The sequence below is a fragment of the Equus przewalskii genome, chromosome 4 (genome assembly GCF_037783145.1).
Source record: "Equus przewalskii isolate Varuska chromosome 4, EquPr2, whole genome shotgun sequence".
In the NCBI taxonomy this organism is placed as follows: domain Eukaryota; kingdom Metazoa; phylum Chordata; class Mammalia; order Perissodactyla; family Equidae; genus Equus; species Equus przewalskii.
In genome coordinates this window covers 60,814,548-60,827,186 of record NC_091834.1, presented here as the reverse complement: position 1 = coordinate 60,827,186, position 12,639 = coordinate 60,814,548, and the positions used below count along the sequence as shown (strand labels likewise).

At 40.2% G+C, this 12,639-nt stretch overlaps 1 protein-coding gene across 2 annotated transcripts in view; it reads right to left on the bottom strand.

The window, feature by feature from the left end:
• PLEKHA8 (pleckstrin homology domain containing A8) overlaps positions 1 to 12,639 on the bottom strand; it is a 51,368-nt gene that overhangs the window by 8,795 nt on the left and 29,934 nt on the right. For both annotated transcript variants that reach the window (XM_008522951.2, XM_008522953.2), the window contains exons 11-13: positions 12,493 to 12,623; positions 11,523 to 11,593; positions 2,317 to 2,378 (exon numbers count right to left, since the gene is read on the bottom strand). In XM_008522951.2, coding sequence (XP_008521173.1) covers positions 2,317 to 2,378; positions 11,523 to 11,593; positions 12,493 to 12,623 — 264 coding nt within the window. The remainder of the gene's footprint in view (positions 1 to 2,316; positions 2,379 to 11,522; positions 11,594 to 12,492; positions 12,624 to 12,639) is intronic.

The window sequence follows — 12,639 nt, the reverse complement described above, 5'->3', positions numbered from 1 at the left end:
ATTAATAATTATATATGTAAAGCACTTAAAATAATGTCTAGTGCATGGTCAGTGCTCAAAATTCTAAGTTGTGGTGGTAGTTCTTGGTATTAGACATACCAATTCTACTTCTAGGAACCTATTTTGAGGAAATAAGAGTTTTAGTCAAAAACGGATATTAATAGATGCTGTTTCATTTGGAAAAACAAACTTAGAAGCAGCTTAAATCTCCAATACTGTGGATTGAGCAAATAAATACAGTAGTTCCATACTAGGGAAATATTACGCAGTCACTAAAAATAATGATTTTCAAAGATTCTTATGGGTATTTAAAAACGGTCATGATATAATCTATTAAGTATGGGGAAAGAATACAAAATTATACTGTAAGCTAAATGTCAAATAAATTTATATGCATATACAGAGTAAGTATACAAAATAATTATACACATATAAGCATGCAGATATAAAAATATAAGTAGATATATATCTAGATAAAAATATAAAATTAGAACAATATTTAAAAGAATATGTAAAAATATATAAAAATAAAAGCTAAGAAGGTAAAACACAAAAATGTTTAAAATGGTTATTATGGAGTGGTGAGAATATGGACAATTTTAATTTTTTCCCTTTCTATTCTTCCATGATTTCTAAAAATTTTTGCCAGTTTAAATTACTATATATTTGGAAAAATGCTGTAAGTGAAAAAGTCCTTTTAAAGACTCATGCTTATGATAAATTTTCTGCTGTAGATGCATTCTTGTTGGCAACATCTCTTGGATCATTAATATTTCAGGATTAAACTTTGCCTTCTATACTGAAAAAAAGCACACCCACATTTTTGTTTCTTGTAAAAGGGGCAACACAATGTTTTTATGCTTTGTCATCTCACCAAGAGAACATGGGTGTCAGGCACCTGCAAGCAAACACAGTATTTACTCAGGAAGATCAATGAATGAAGCAGCTTCCATTGTCTAACTACTCATTAGCAGCTTCTCAATTATTCTGTCTTCAGTGCAGAGAACTGCGATGTGGGGGATGAGCACTAGCCTCAGAGACAGTAGATCTGGGTTTAGAGCTGGCCTCTGCCACAGCCTCACATGGAGACTCTGGGACTAAAATGAACAGTTCTGAACTTGTGAAATAGTGGGAGTTAATCCTGAGGATTATCAAAGATAATGAACATGGAAGTGCCTGGCACAGTGCCTAGTGGCACAATAGGCGTCCAATAGCCACATGGTAGCTATTATGATTATTGCATGTTTATGCACTGAAGGTAAGCGTGGGCACTTTGTAGCATAACTGGTCTGGCTCCTATTCTAGTGAACAGTAGGATATGGAGCTAGTTATCTCCATGCTTTCAAAAAAGATTTCATTTTCACTTAAATTTGATTTCTTATACTATAAATTCTTCCGACTTTCTTTACCTGGCTCCTAATAAATCGCGACCTAAACAGTTCTTACCTTAGGCAAATGATGTCTCCTATGCTTTAAATTTGTAAAAGCCATCATCTGCAAGACTATTTTTATCTCCTGACCTTCCAAAGAACACTCACATTCTATGCGTTTCCTAGTGTTCTACTGTACACGAGACTCTGCCTTACGGCTGCATCTGACTCAGGCTGACCTCTCCCCGGATGGGAGAATCGCTGAGTATCAGCACTGACATGAACGGGCCGTCTATTCCTGCTATTTTACTAAGCAGGCTAACTGACTTGTCCAGGGGACTAGGACTCCCATGTGTGTGTTCTTCCTAGGTCAACACGCTGGGAGGGAAGAAGCGGTGGTTAACAGGAGCCAAAAACACATGAATACAAACACCTCCACAATGAAAATAACTGGGTAAGAAGAGATTTCTAGCCCTAGCTGCTGGCACACTCCATTCAGTTAACATTCAAAGATAAAATTTAACTAAGTAAAAAAATTTTTTAAAAATCGACTAAAATCCGAGAACTAACAGGATTGAATACAGCAGGCAGCAGAGGGAGCTACGAGCTTGAAGGCAGCACTGATTTCCCACAACGGTGAGAATTTGCCAGCTTCCTGCCTACCTCTGCACTGATGCTCTTTACCACCTTATCAGAAAGGCAACTACTTCTGAGGCAAAGCTCCACGAGGTCACTAGGACTGGACAGGATAAAGCACACCATCAGTCTTCCCTACTCTACACACTTCCGATAGCCAGCATTTCCACACACAGACCTACAGACTTAAACGAAATAAGCAACATTTTACTCTTATTCTCAAAAACGAAGCAAACAGAAACAGCACACACACAAATCAAAACACCTTGCTGTGACCATCAGAACATTAGGAGGCAGAAGGACTACTTACCGCAAAAACCCCTCGAACTACCCAGCCGTGGTGCTGCCGTAATGTTTTACCATACGCGTTATCTTGAAAAGAAGAAAAACTCCATGAAGAACAATTTCATCAGAACTTGATGTGCTATTTGTATCACGTGCTTTCTAAAATACGCAGTAGCATGGTCCTATGTTATTGGACACCGACTAAAAAAGCCTAATGACAAGATTATGTACTCCGAAAGTCTTGAGTAGGGAAAAACCTATGCAAAAAAAAAAATTTTTTTAAAGAAAAATAGATATTTCCACTCTTACTCTGTGTCAATATATATAACTTCAGCTTATTATCATGGTGGGAAACATTCAATATATATAAGGAAATAAAGAGGGAAGAAAGGATATTGGAAAATTGAGACTGAATACAATTACAAAGACACTGCAAAAATATAAAAACGCAGTTCTTTGAAATGTTGGGTGACCCTGAGCCAGTCCCTCAGATGCCCTCTCTTACCATCTGTTTGTCTCTTTGTAAAATGATCTCTAAGGCTCTTTTCAACTCTAACGTTCTATTCTGGGATGTCAAATGTTTGTCCTAGATGTCTCTATGACCCCAGATGTACAGTATTAAATCTAGAAACCTTTAAAACTATTATGAAAAGAATGGCTTGAAGTTATTAAGTTGGTTATAAAGTAATTGGTGCAGCCTATTAATAAACGTCATTCATATTCTAGACTTTAAAGATAAAAACCTATTATTCTTGTCTCAATGTGTTTTAAAATGAGATTTAAAAACTGGTATATAATAATTTTAATTACCAAAAAAGCCCCTCAAGAACAAGATGACTGCATCTTATGCAAGGGATGTGTTCCTGAAGGCTCTGAATAATTCAATATATGAAAAATTCAAAACTGATTTTTCTATAGGAATAAACGCATTCTCAGGAGGCAAAGATCTACATCACCACAGTGCATTTTTACTTCAATGCTCCATTTTATTTTCTAAGCATCATCTCCAATAGTTTACAGAGTGTTCATTCCTAAATTAACAGCACAGAGTATCATGGGGGTTGTTTGACCTTCTTCATCATGTTTTATCCCATCTAAATTCTATTCCAAACTTACTTATTTTCATGTGTCAGTTTCAGCACTAGTACACGTACCACCATTTAATCAATGCTTAGGTGACATTATAATAAGATATAAAAACATTTTAAATTATAACAAGAGCTGATGTTAAAATAACAGAAAAACAGACACCAAAACTCCAACCACCAATTCCTATGCAGTAAAAAGCAATGTGGTTCACAGAATACAGTGAAAGAAGGTGAAGTGTCTGCATTTTACTGACCAAAATGGGGCTGTCCTGTAATTGTAGTTAAACAGCTTACAACTTACTCAAATTTTGATATTATGTAATTCTTGTTAACTTCTATTTTTAAAATTTGGGTGAGACTTTATTAATACTTTTAGCATATCCTACTATTGATTTCACATAATTTGAATTTGCATAAAATACAATTATATTTTACATAAAAGAAGACTGTACCTTTGAAATATAACAGCAGATTTCCCTGGCTATCTAAAGTTTTAGGAACAGGTTGAAATGCTAGCACTTAGGATGGCAAAGCTAAAGCAGAAATTATAAAAAATTAATAAATTCAAGTACGGAAAAGAACCTTAGAAACAGTCTAAAGAAGGACTCAAGGTTAAATTTAATTATTTTCTTAGGAGAACAGTCTGAATAGACTAGGGCAAGGTTCCAAGATACAAGTCTTCAACATGAGCCACTCTTAAAACCTACCTGATTCTCTAAGGGGACAGATCAGGGACATTTTAGATCGTATACAAGCTCTTAGTGAAGAAAAGGTGGCTGGCCCACAAAGTGTATAGTGCAGATGGGCAGAAAATAACTAGGCACAGCCTCTGAAGTAAATCAACAACACAATCAACTTTCCAACCACCCAAGGAGCCATCTGGGCTGGCAAGACAGTGTGCAGGTCCATGGAAAACATCCTGAGGTGAGGCACAGAGGTAAGATAGCGGGAATCCCTTCTTTCTTGTGATCCTAATCCAGGCAAGGTATTAAATGCCATTATAATAAACAGGTGAAATTCAATGCCATTCAAATCTGCTGGATTTTACATCCATGATGGAACAGCTGCTCCATTCAACAAGAATTTAGTGGGAGTCTACCACATGCCCCACACTGTGCCAGCAGCAGAGATCCTCGGGGGACTGAAACTCAGTCAGTCCCCTGCCCTCAGGAAGTCCAGGGGCTCCTAAGAGAGCTAGCCCTTTAACATCATTATCATACAAACTGCCAACTGCTATAGTAGAGATCTGTACACGGTGCTACGGGAACATAGAGGACAGGAAGACAATTCCAGCCAGGGGGTGTGTGGACAGAGAACGCTCCAGAGGGGTCTCAAATGCTGGGTAGGGCAGAGAGAAGGGTGCAGACAGAGGGAGCAGACGGAGCTGTGAGAGACGGCGGCATGCCGGGCACGGAGTGGGGCGCAGTTCACTGGGGCTGAAGATCACTGGGGCTGAGGCCAAATTGTGAGGACCTTATATGCCACGTCAGGGATTCTGAACTTCCCACTTGAGGCACAGTGGCAGTTTAAAAAATATAACACTGCTTTTTTCTGATTTCACAAGTATTCAATACTCACTATTAAAAATATGGAAAATACAAAAATGAGAGAACTAAAGAAACCTATAATCATGCTCCCAGCGATAAGCACAGTGGGCATTGTAGAGGTATATTCTTAGTCCTTTTCTCTATACAGATAGTATTATTTTCTTCTACTTACAGCCATGATCATTCTGACTTGGAATTGCGGTAGGGAAGTAACAAGGTGAGATTCACTTTTCTTTACAGTATGCAGCAACGTAGCAGTGCTGGTCTCTGAGCCTTCAGCTCCGAAGCCCACCTGGCTGGACAAACTGCCTGTGTACAAGGGCTCTGGACCTGGGGCTATGCCAACCTCACGGACTTGACACCTTTCCTATACTTTGCCATTAAAGTCAACCATTCAGAAAAGCCCAGAAACGCTTCTCCATGGCCCCTTCAACAGGACAGCAAGAAAACAGAGGTGCTGTGAGTCCAAATAACACTGGCAGCTGGTCTAAGGAAGAGGGAGTGTCTGCAGAGCAGCACGCCGGTCTATGTCCTCCCACCCGGCCCTTCTAGAGGAGCAGCTGTTCCTTGCTGTGCCTGCACTTGCCAGAGAAGAGTCCCACAGGGCAGATGTGGGCCAGACGGTCTAATGGGAGAAGAGGCAGTCAGAGAATTTGGGCTGGGTCCTGACTCAGGCCCAGGAAGACCACTGCTGCAATTTAAAACCAACAAATGAAACAAAACTCATCAAAAAAAAAAAAAAAGACTTGGTGAAAGTCCTTAACTGACTTCTAGGGCTGCAAATCTCCCTGCCACGTGAGGCTGCATTAAAATAAGATGAAGTCTAAGCCTGACCTATTTTGGTTACCCAGAGAAGATTAGATAATGAAATACATTAATCTTCACTGTAATACCCATTCATTATCATAATGCATGTTCTATAATCTGGAGGTATTTTTGGCCTCTGAAAGACATAAATGATACCCTTCTCCCAGCTCTTTGAGATGTGTCAGTTCCTGAGAGACTGAGTCCAAATACCTGAGTAGGAAGCCTTGATAATCACCTTGCTCAATTTTCTTCCTTTTACAAATGGAGAAACAGAAGACAGAGAGAGACAGTGACTTGCTCAAGGTCACAAAGCTAAAAGCAATGAGAACCTGAGGCACTCTTGTTGAATTAAACCATTCTGCTGAAAGACTAATGTTCATACTTTGTGAAACAAAATAATGAAAATGAAAAATGTGCCTTTTCTAGTCATTTCCTGAAAGAATTAGAACCTAATTCTGTTCATGGAAACAACAAAAACAGAACTGATTTCGTTACTGGTAACTCAGAAACTTGCTACGAGGTATTTAGAAATTATGCCTAAACCTGTTATAATATCTGATCAAGAACAACCTTTCCATTACTGTTGGTGGACAACTATTCTGTCCCAGAACTGAATACAGGAGAGTGTTTCTGTACTGTAAACCTATAATTGTAAGACTTTGTAAAGTTACTGCAGGTTGTAGAGAGGACAAAGAAGGCATGTAGATTTCAGTTTTAAGAGAGAGCTTGAGAAGTGAATAAGCAAAGCCAGGAGAGGTGGAATCACTCGTTCACTGAGCTCTGGAAATGAGCTAAACCAGGCAGTCTTAGGCAAGAATCAGGAACTGGGAGTGGTTTGAAAGTGAACAAGCAGTGAACAAATCTGAAAAATAATACTGAGTGAAAAAGGAAGAATGTGTATCATGTGACACCAGGTATATGAGTTTAAAATATGCAATACAATATTAGATACTGTTTATGGACACATATATAGTAAAAGTATAAAAACACTTATTATATAAACAGCGAATTCAGGATGAAGATCCTTGGAAAATGAGAGGAGTAATGGGGTCATGAGCCAGCCCTGGTGGTCTAGTGGTTAAGATCTGGTGCTCTTACCACTGCGGCCCGGTTTGTTTCCTGGTCAGGGAAACTCGCCACCCGTCTGTTGGTTGTCATACTGTGGCAGCTGAGTGTTGCTATGACACTGAAAGCTATGCCACCAGTATTTCAAATACTAGCAGGGTCACCCACGGTGGACAGGTTTCAGTGGAGTTTCCAGACTAAGACAGACTAGGAAGAAAGACCCAGTCACCCACTTTCAAAAAATTGGCCACGAAAACCCTATGAATAGCAGTGGAGCATTGTCTGATATAGCACCAGAAGGTGACAGAAGGGTACAAAAAAGAGCAGGCAGGGTTCTGCTCTGCTGTACACAGGGTCACTAGGAGTCGGACTCAACTTGACAGCACTAACAACAAAACAACAGTGGGGTCAAGGAGTGGTACATGTGTACTATATTGAGCTATTTTATATATTTGGTCAAGTGATGGATATTTGTTAAATGTTTGAAATATTTATAATAAAAAAAACTGAGCTACTAGGAAAGTATCCTCTGAATTCTTTACTGTGACTAAGCTTCAGGCAAAATGAACTGTATGGAGAAAAGCCAACTCAGTAACCAGTGGACAGAGGCAAAACATGTACCCAGAGATATCCTTTGTTAACTTCAGGCACTATCAAGATGAACACTTGTACTGTAAGCCAATTCTGCCATTAGAGGCACATGCTGTGAGTAGTTTTGGAGAGGGCATGACTTGATTCATGTTCCATAGTATTTTCAGAATAATCAGTCAAGTTCTGATTTCGTGCTAAATATCTGATTATGAGTTCGACTTTTTCATCTAGCCTTCCTTGTCTGCGAAAGCCTGTCATATTAAACACATAACTAAAAAGCATCCTTTTAGAATGTTTCCTATTTTGTGCTAGAGATCTTGGTTGGCCTAATGTTTATCTGACATTTATGGAATCATTCCAAGGCGAGGGACGTGGCAATACGCTAGCCCGCTGAGGCAACAGTGCAGAGCACATAACATTTAGTACAATGGTGCATGAAATGCCAGAGCAACTTTTCTTCCTTCCACTTAAAAGGATGCTTTCCAACAGCTCTTTTTGATGTGTTATCTCAAATGGAGGGGCTCAGCTATAGGGTGAACCATTAAACATATCTGTCTTGTGGACCCAACTCTTTCCTTACAATGACCTCTAGAGAACATCACAGCACACTAATGGTTCAGAGCAGTGCTTGGCATGAGACCATCCAAACTATTGCAGTCTGATCATCATTATGGAGAACCCAAGTATGGCTCTAATGTAAATGGGGGCAGTATAAAGCCTAATGCCTCCTTCCAGATGCTGGAAACTTATTCTGCATCACAGAACTCAGCAATACAAGGAATATACGTGCATTTTCCAGAGAGTTAACAGATGTCAAAGCTTCCATTGAGTCATTTAGGACTTTTATATATCATCTCTCATTTTCAACGCCACTAAGATTACCAAGTTTTACGAACACTTGCCTCAAAACCTTTCTTAAGCAGTGTTTTCAAATTTGGGAGTGCCATCCAAGGTTTATCCTTAATTTATCCTTCCTAACTGCCTTGCTGCTCCTAGGTTAGGAAAAATTTTCAGTTACTGGAGAACTAGCTAATTATCATGGAAATGAGGCAAAATTAACTGATGCTGTGGCTAACTAATTTTGGCACTTCTATTCCTGTTTATTTAACAATCATCAGACACAGTCAAAATTCCCAAATAATCAAAAGGTAGATCTAGCAACAGGTGAGTTTCAATATCGTTTGAGATGAGTGGGTCCCAAACTTTCGAAGGGATTAGAATCACCTGAAAGACTTTTTAACACACTGGTTGCTGGGCCCCACCTTGGAGTTTGAGTCAGCAAGCGTCTGGCAGGGCCTGGTGGTCTGCATTTCACATAAGCTGCCAGATGATAAAGATGCTGCTCTCCTTGGACCACTTTGAGAAGCAGTGATCTAGATTTGAGACTCTAGAGGAGGTACTCGCCGTAGAAGAGGAGTATTTGGAAGATTAAATGAAATCTTTATTGAGAACCTAGTGTCATAGCTACATTAGGCGCTCTATAAATGGCAGCCTTTATTACAGTAGCTCAAATCTGATTTTAGGATTGAAAGCATGCAAGCTAATTTGCCTGTGTATAGCATATAAATTGCACACCCTCTCTTTTACCTACATACCCTAACTCCCTCATTTCAGACAAGGTATCGGTTCCAATTATAAAGGCTGTGATTTCAGAACGAGAAGAGAAAAGAGAACCCAGAAGAAATACACATCAAGGAGCCTATGGGTTCTGAAGAGTTAACGTGTGAACATTTCTCATAAAACTATATTTGCAGAGAGCTTGTGTGTCTGTCTGGAGAGGAGGGTCGGTTGGTTAGGGGAATTTTACCTCCCCACATTGAACAGCAGCAGGAAACTAGGGATCCCCACAAAGAAAAGATTTAAATCATGAATACCTATGAAATAATCCCAAACATCAGGGTGAAAATCTCAAATTTACAGCCCCCTTTTCCTTTCCACTGAAAATAGTGCTGAAGGGGAAGAGAGGGAAGGGAAAGCTGGGATTGGCTGTCATTATTCAGTTTTGGAGCAGCATTTGCCCTTCAAGTCTCCTCTTGTTTCACAAAGTCAACATCTCCAGCCCGGTGGTGTCCAAATCAAGTAAAAGGTAGGGGAGAAAGACGGGCAGAACTGGGGGTGGGGAAGGGCAGAAAGGGTATATCCTCGACTTCCTCCCCACCTGCAATGCACAAGGCTTTTCTTTTCACTTGCTAGTGTCCTGTAAGCAGCTAGGTTCTATTCCGTCCCAGCTGCAGCTCCAGCAGAGGGGTAAATGGGATTAGCATTCCCCTCCCACTCTCACACAGCCAGCTCTAACAAAGCATCAGCACAGGCGACACACAGTGCTGAATCCCCTGTCCTCCGCAGTTCCTGCAGCTGGAGGAGCTTCTTCCCAGTGTGAAATTTCCATACTAAGAAGTTAGTCTGGAGAGAAATTTCTGGCTTGGCACCTGAGCTTTGTAAACTTTCCATTTCTGATTTGTGAAAAATAAGCCCCATTTTGCTGGCAGGTTATCAACTTCATATATCATGATGATACAAATAGAAGCTAACAATAGAAGCTAACCTCTATTAAGTCCTTATTATGCAGCACTTTTCTAATCTCTTCAACTGCATGAACCTAATTATAAGAATCTTATTAAGCGAATCATATCATCAGTCCCATTTTATAGATGAGGAAACTGAGGCACAGAAAGGTTAAGTAAATTTCCTAAGGGCACAATGCTATTAAGCGATGGAACCCAGAGTACCCATGATCTTAATCACTCCACAAGTTATAAAGTTTGACAGATAGCCGTTAGGGGGCATGAATAGTTATGGTGAATATACTTTTAGTACTGAAATCAGGACACACAGGGGAGAATATAACTGAAACTGTCCTGGAAATTCAGGGACGTACGAGAAACTCAAAAACATAGGTATTCCAGGGATTGTGGAGAAGACCTTTTGTGGGAGAAATGAGGGTCCTGGAGGTAGGGGCCCCAATGTGACCCTGCTTCAGACCCTTTGTGATCTTAGCACGTATTTTAATCTTGCAGAATTTTGGTTACCTAATCTGTAAAAACAGATTAATGTCAAGATTAAGTTGTCTACATTCTTCATAAAGTGTTACAGAAATATCAGCTTATACTGTTTCATGGCACATCAGCAAGATTCTAGACAGAAAGGCCTGGGAAAATGATGTGGGGGCAGAATCCCTCCGGACTCATGGCCCAGAGGGAGGACTAACAGAAGTCACCCCTGACAACGAAAAAATGCTCCAGTCAACACTGGCTCCCCCCGCAAGAGAAGCATCTAATTTATTCATTTCACTGTTTATAATAGTGGCTACTCAGAGCTGGACCAAGTGCTTCTCTATATCATAACAATATACAGGGCTTTAAAGTAAGAGGAATTTCATTCTCTACCCCTCCAGGCTCCCCCATGCCTCAAGGCCCATGCTGGAAGAATTTCCTGCAGGTCAAGAGTGAGAGTTCAGCCACTCTGTTAGGAGCACTATGAGGATGCTTCCAAGTTTTTAATGTTTTCCAAAACTGGTCTGATAGATGCATCAATCCATCCCTCTATCCACTCATCCAGCCAAAGTTTACTAAGCATCTGCAAAGTTCCAGTCACTGCATTAGGATGCTGGAGATACAGGATGATCTTCTCAGACCAAGGCCTTCATCCCGGTCTCAGCTCTGCCACTACAAAAACGGGGCACATAGGGCATTTGAGGTGTACAAGATGATGATCAACCTTCATGTCACTCCAGAGCAAATTCCCAGGGTTCCTCGCCCCCTTACTTTTACAGTCTCCAAAACTAGCTTCTCTCTGGGTACTGACTTTAGAGGACTGCACTCTATTTGAAGATTAATTTAGGAAGAACTAACTTCGTGAAAACATTTTGTTTTCCTATTCAGATTATGAGACGGCTCTCCATTAATTTAGCTTTTCTTTAAGATATACTGATATTTAATAAGTTAGATCTAGATTACCAAGTCACTACCTCTATGAAAGCATATAAGAAACAAATAGTTAATAATAATGAAACAGAAAGGAAACAAAATCAAATCCTGAGAAGCAGAAATTTCCCCTACACCCTGTCTCCTCCTCCAGGGGTCTCCGTTCCACATCCTATTCAACAGACCAATCAAAATGTAAAGAACACTTACTCAAGGCTGTCTGGATGTCCTTTTCTCCATTTTTGACTTCTGTCAAAAATCCCTTCAAAAATTTGAGACCTCTAAAACAAAAAAGAGGAAGAAATATTATTTTCAAATTGCACTTATGTTGAATGGGCATAAAGAAATGGCAGACAACAGCTTCTTTTTCAATAATATCTTGGGAACAGCAGTAAACAGGTCAAGTCATATGGCAGTCCTTTCTGAGTTTCTTGCCTGTCATTTCCCTTTAGCTTGCTCTGGACCCTTCTCATCTGATATTCCTAAACAGTGGTTTTCCCAACATGATCCCAAGGCCAACAGCCTCAGCATCATCTGGGAAATTGATAGAAATGCAAATTCTGGGGCCCTACTCCAGACTTACTGAATAAGAAACTTTAGGTTTAGGGTGGAGCAACCATCTTGTTAACAAGCCTTCCAGCTAATTCTGACACCACTGAAGTTTGCAATCCACTGACTTAAAGAGAATCCAGTCAACTTTATCATCCTTTAAGATTCCTGTTTTATATATTGTATTAATGTAACAATATTTATCACCATCAAGAGTGAGGCAAAAAAAAAATTGTTGGTGTTCCATTCATCAGGCCTTCTAGAAAAGGCTAGCCATTGGGTTAGATCCTTCACTCAGAAGTAGTCTCCTTTGCCTAACAAGTTCTTTACTGGTAACATTTCAGCTGAGCTGGCTATTTTATTTTATTTATTTTTTTAGATTTTAAAATTTTTCCTTCTTCTCTCCAAAGCCCCCCAGTACATAGTTGTATGTTTGAGTTGTGGGTCCTTCTAGTTGTGGCACGTGGGATGCTGCCTCAGCATCGCTTGATGAGTGGTGCTAGGTCTGCACCCAGGATCTGAAATGGCGAAACCCTGGGCTGCTGAAGCACAGTGTGCGAACTTAACCACTGAGCCATGGGGCCGGCCCCTGAGCTGGGTTTTAACCGCTGCCCCAGCCCCACTGCCTCACCTCTTCAGCCACAAGAGGGCTTCTGTAGCCGAGTTCCTGACCTGGGCTACATCAGCCTCCACTTCGTGCAGCACTATCTTCTGGAGGGTGGTAAACTTTGCCTTGTTGGTTATGTACTTCTGATTTACTTTCTGCAGGAAAAGCAGG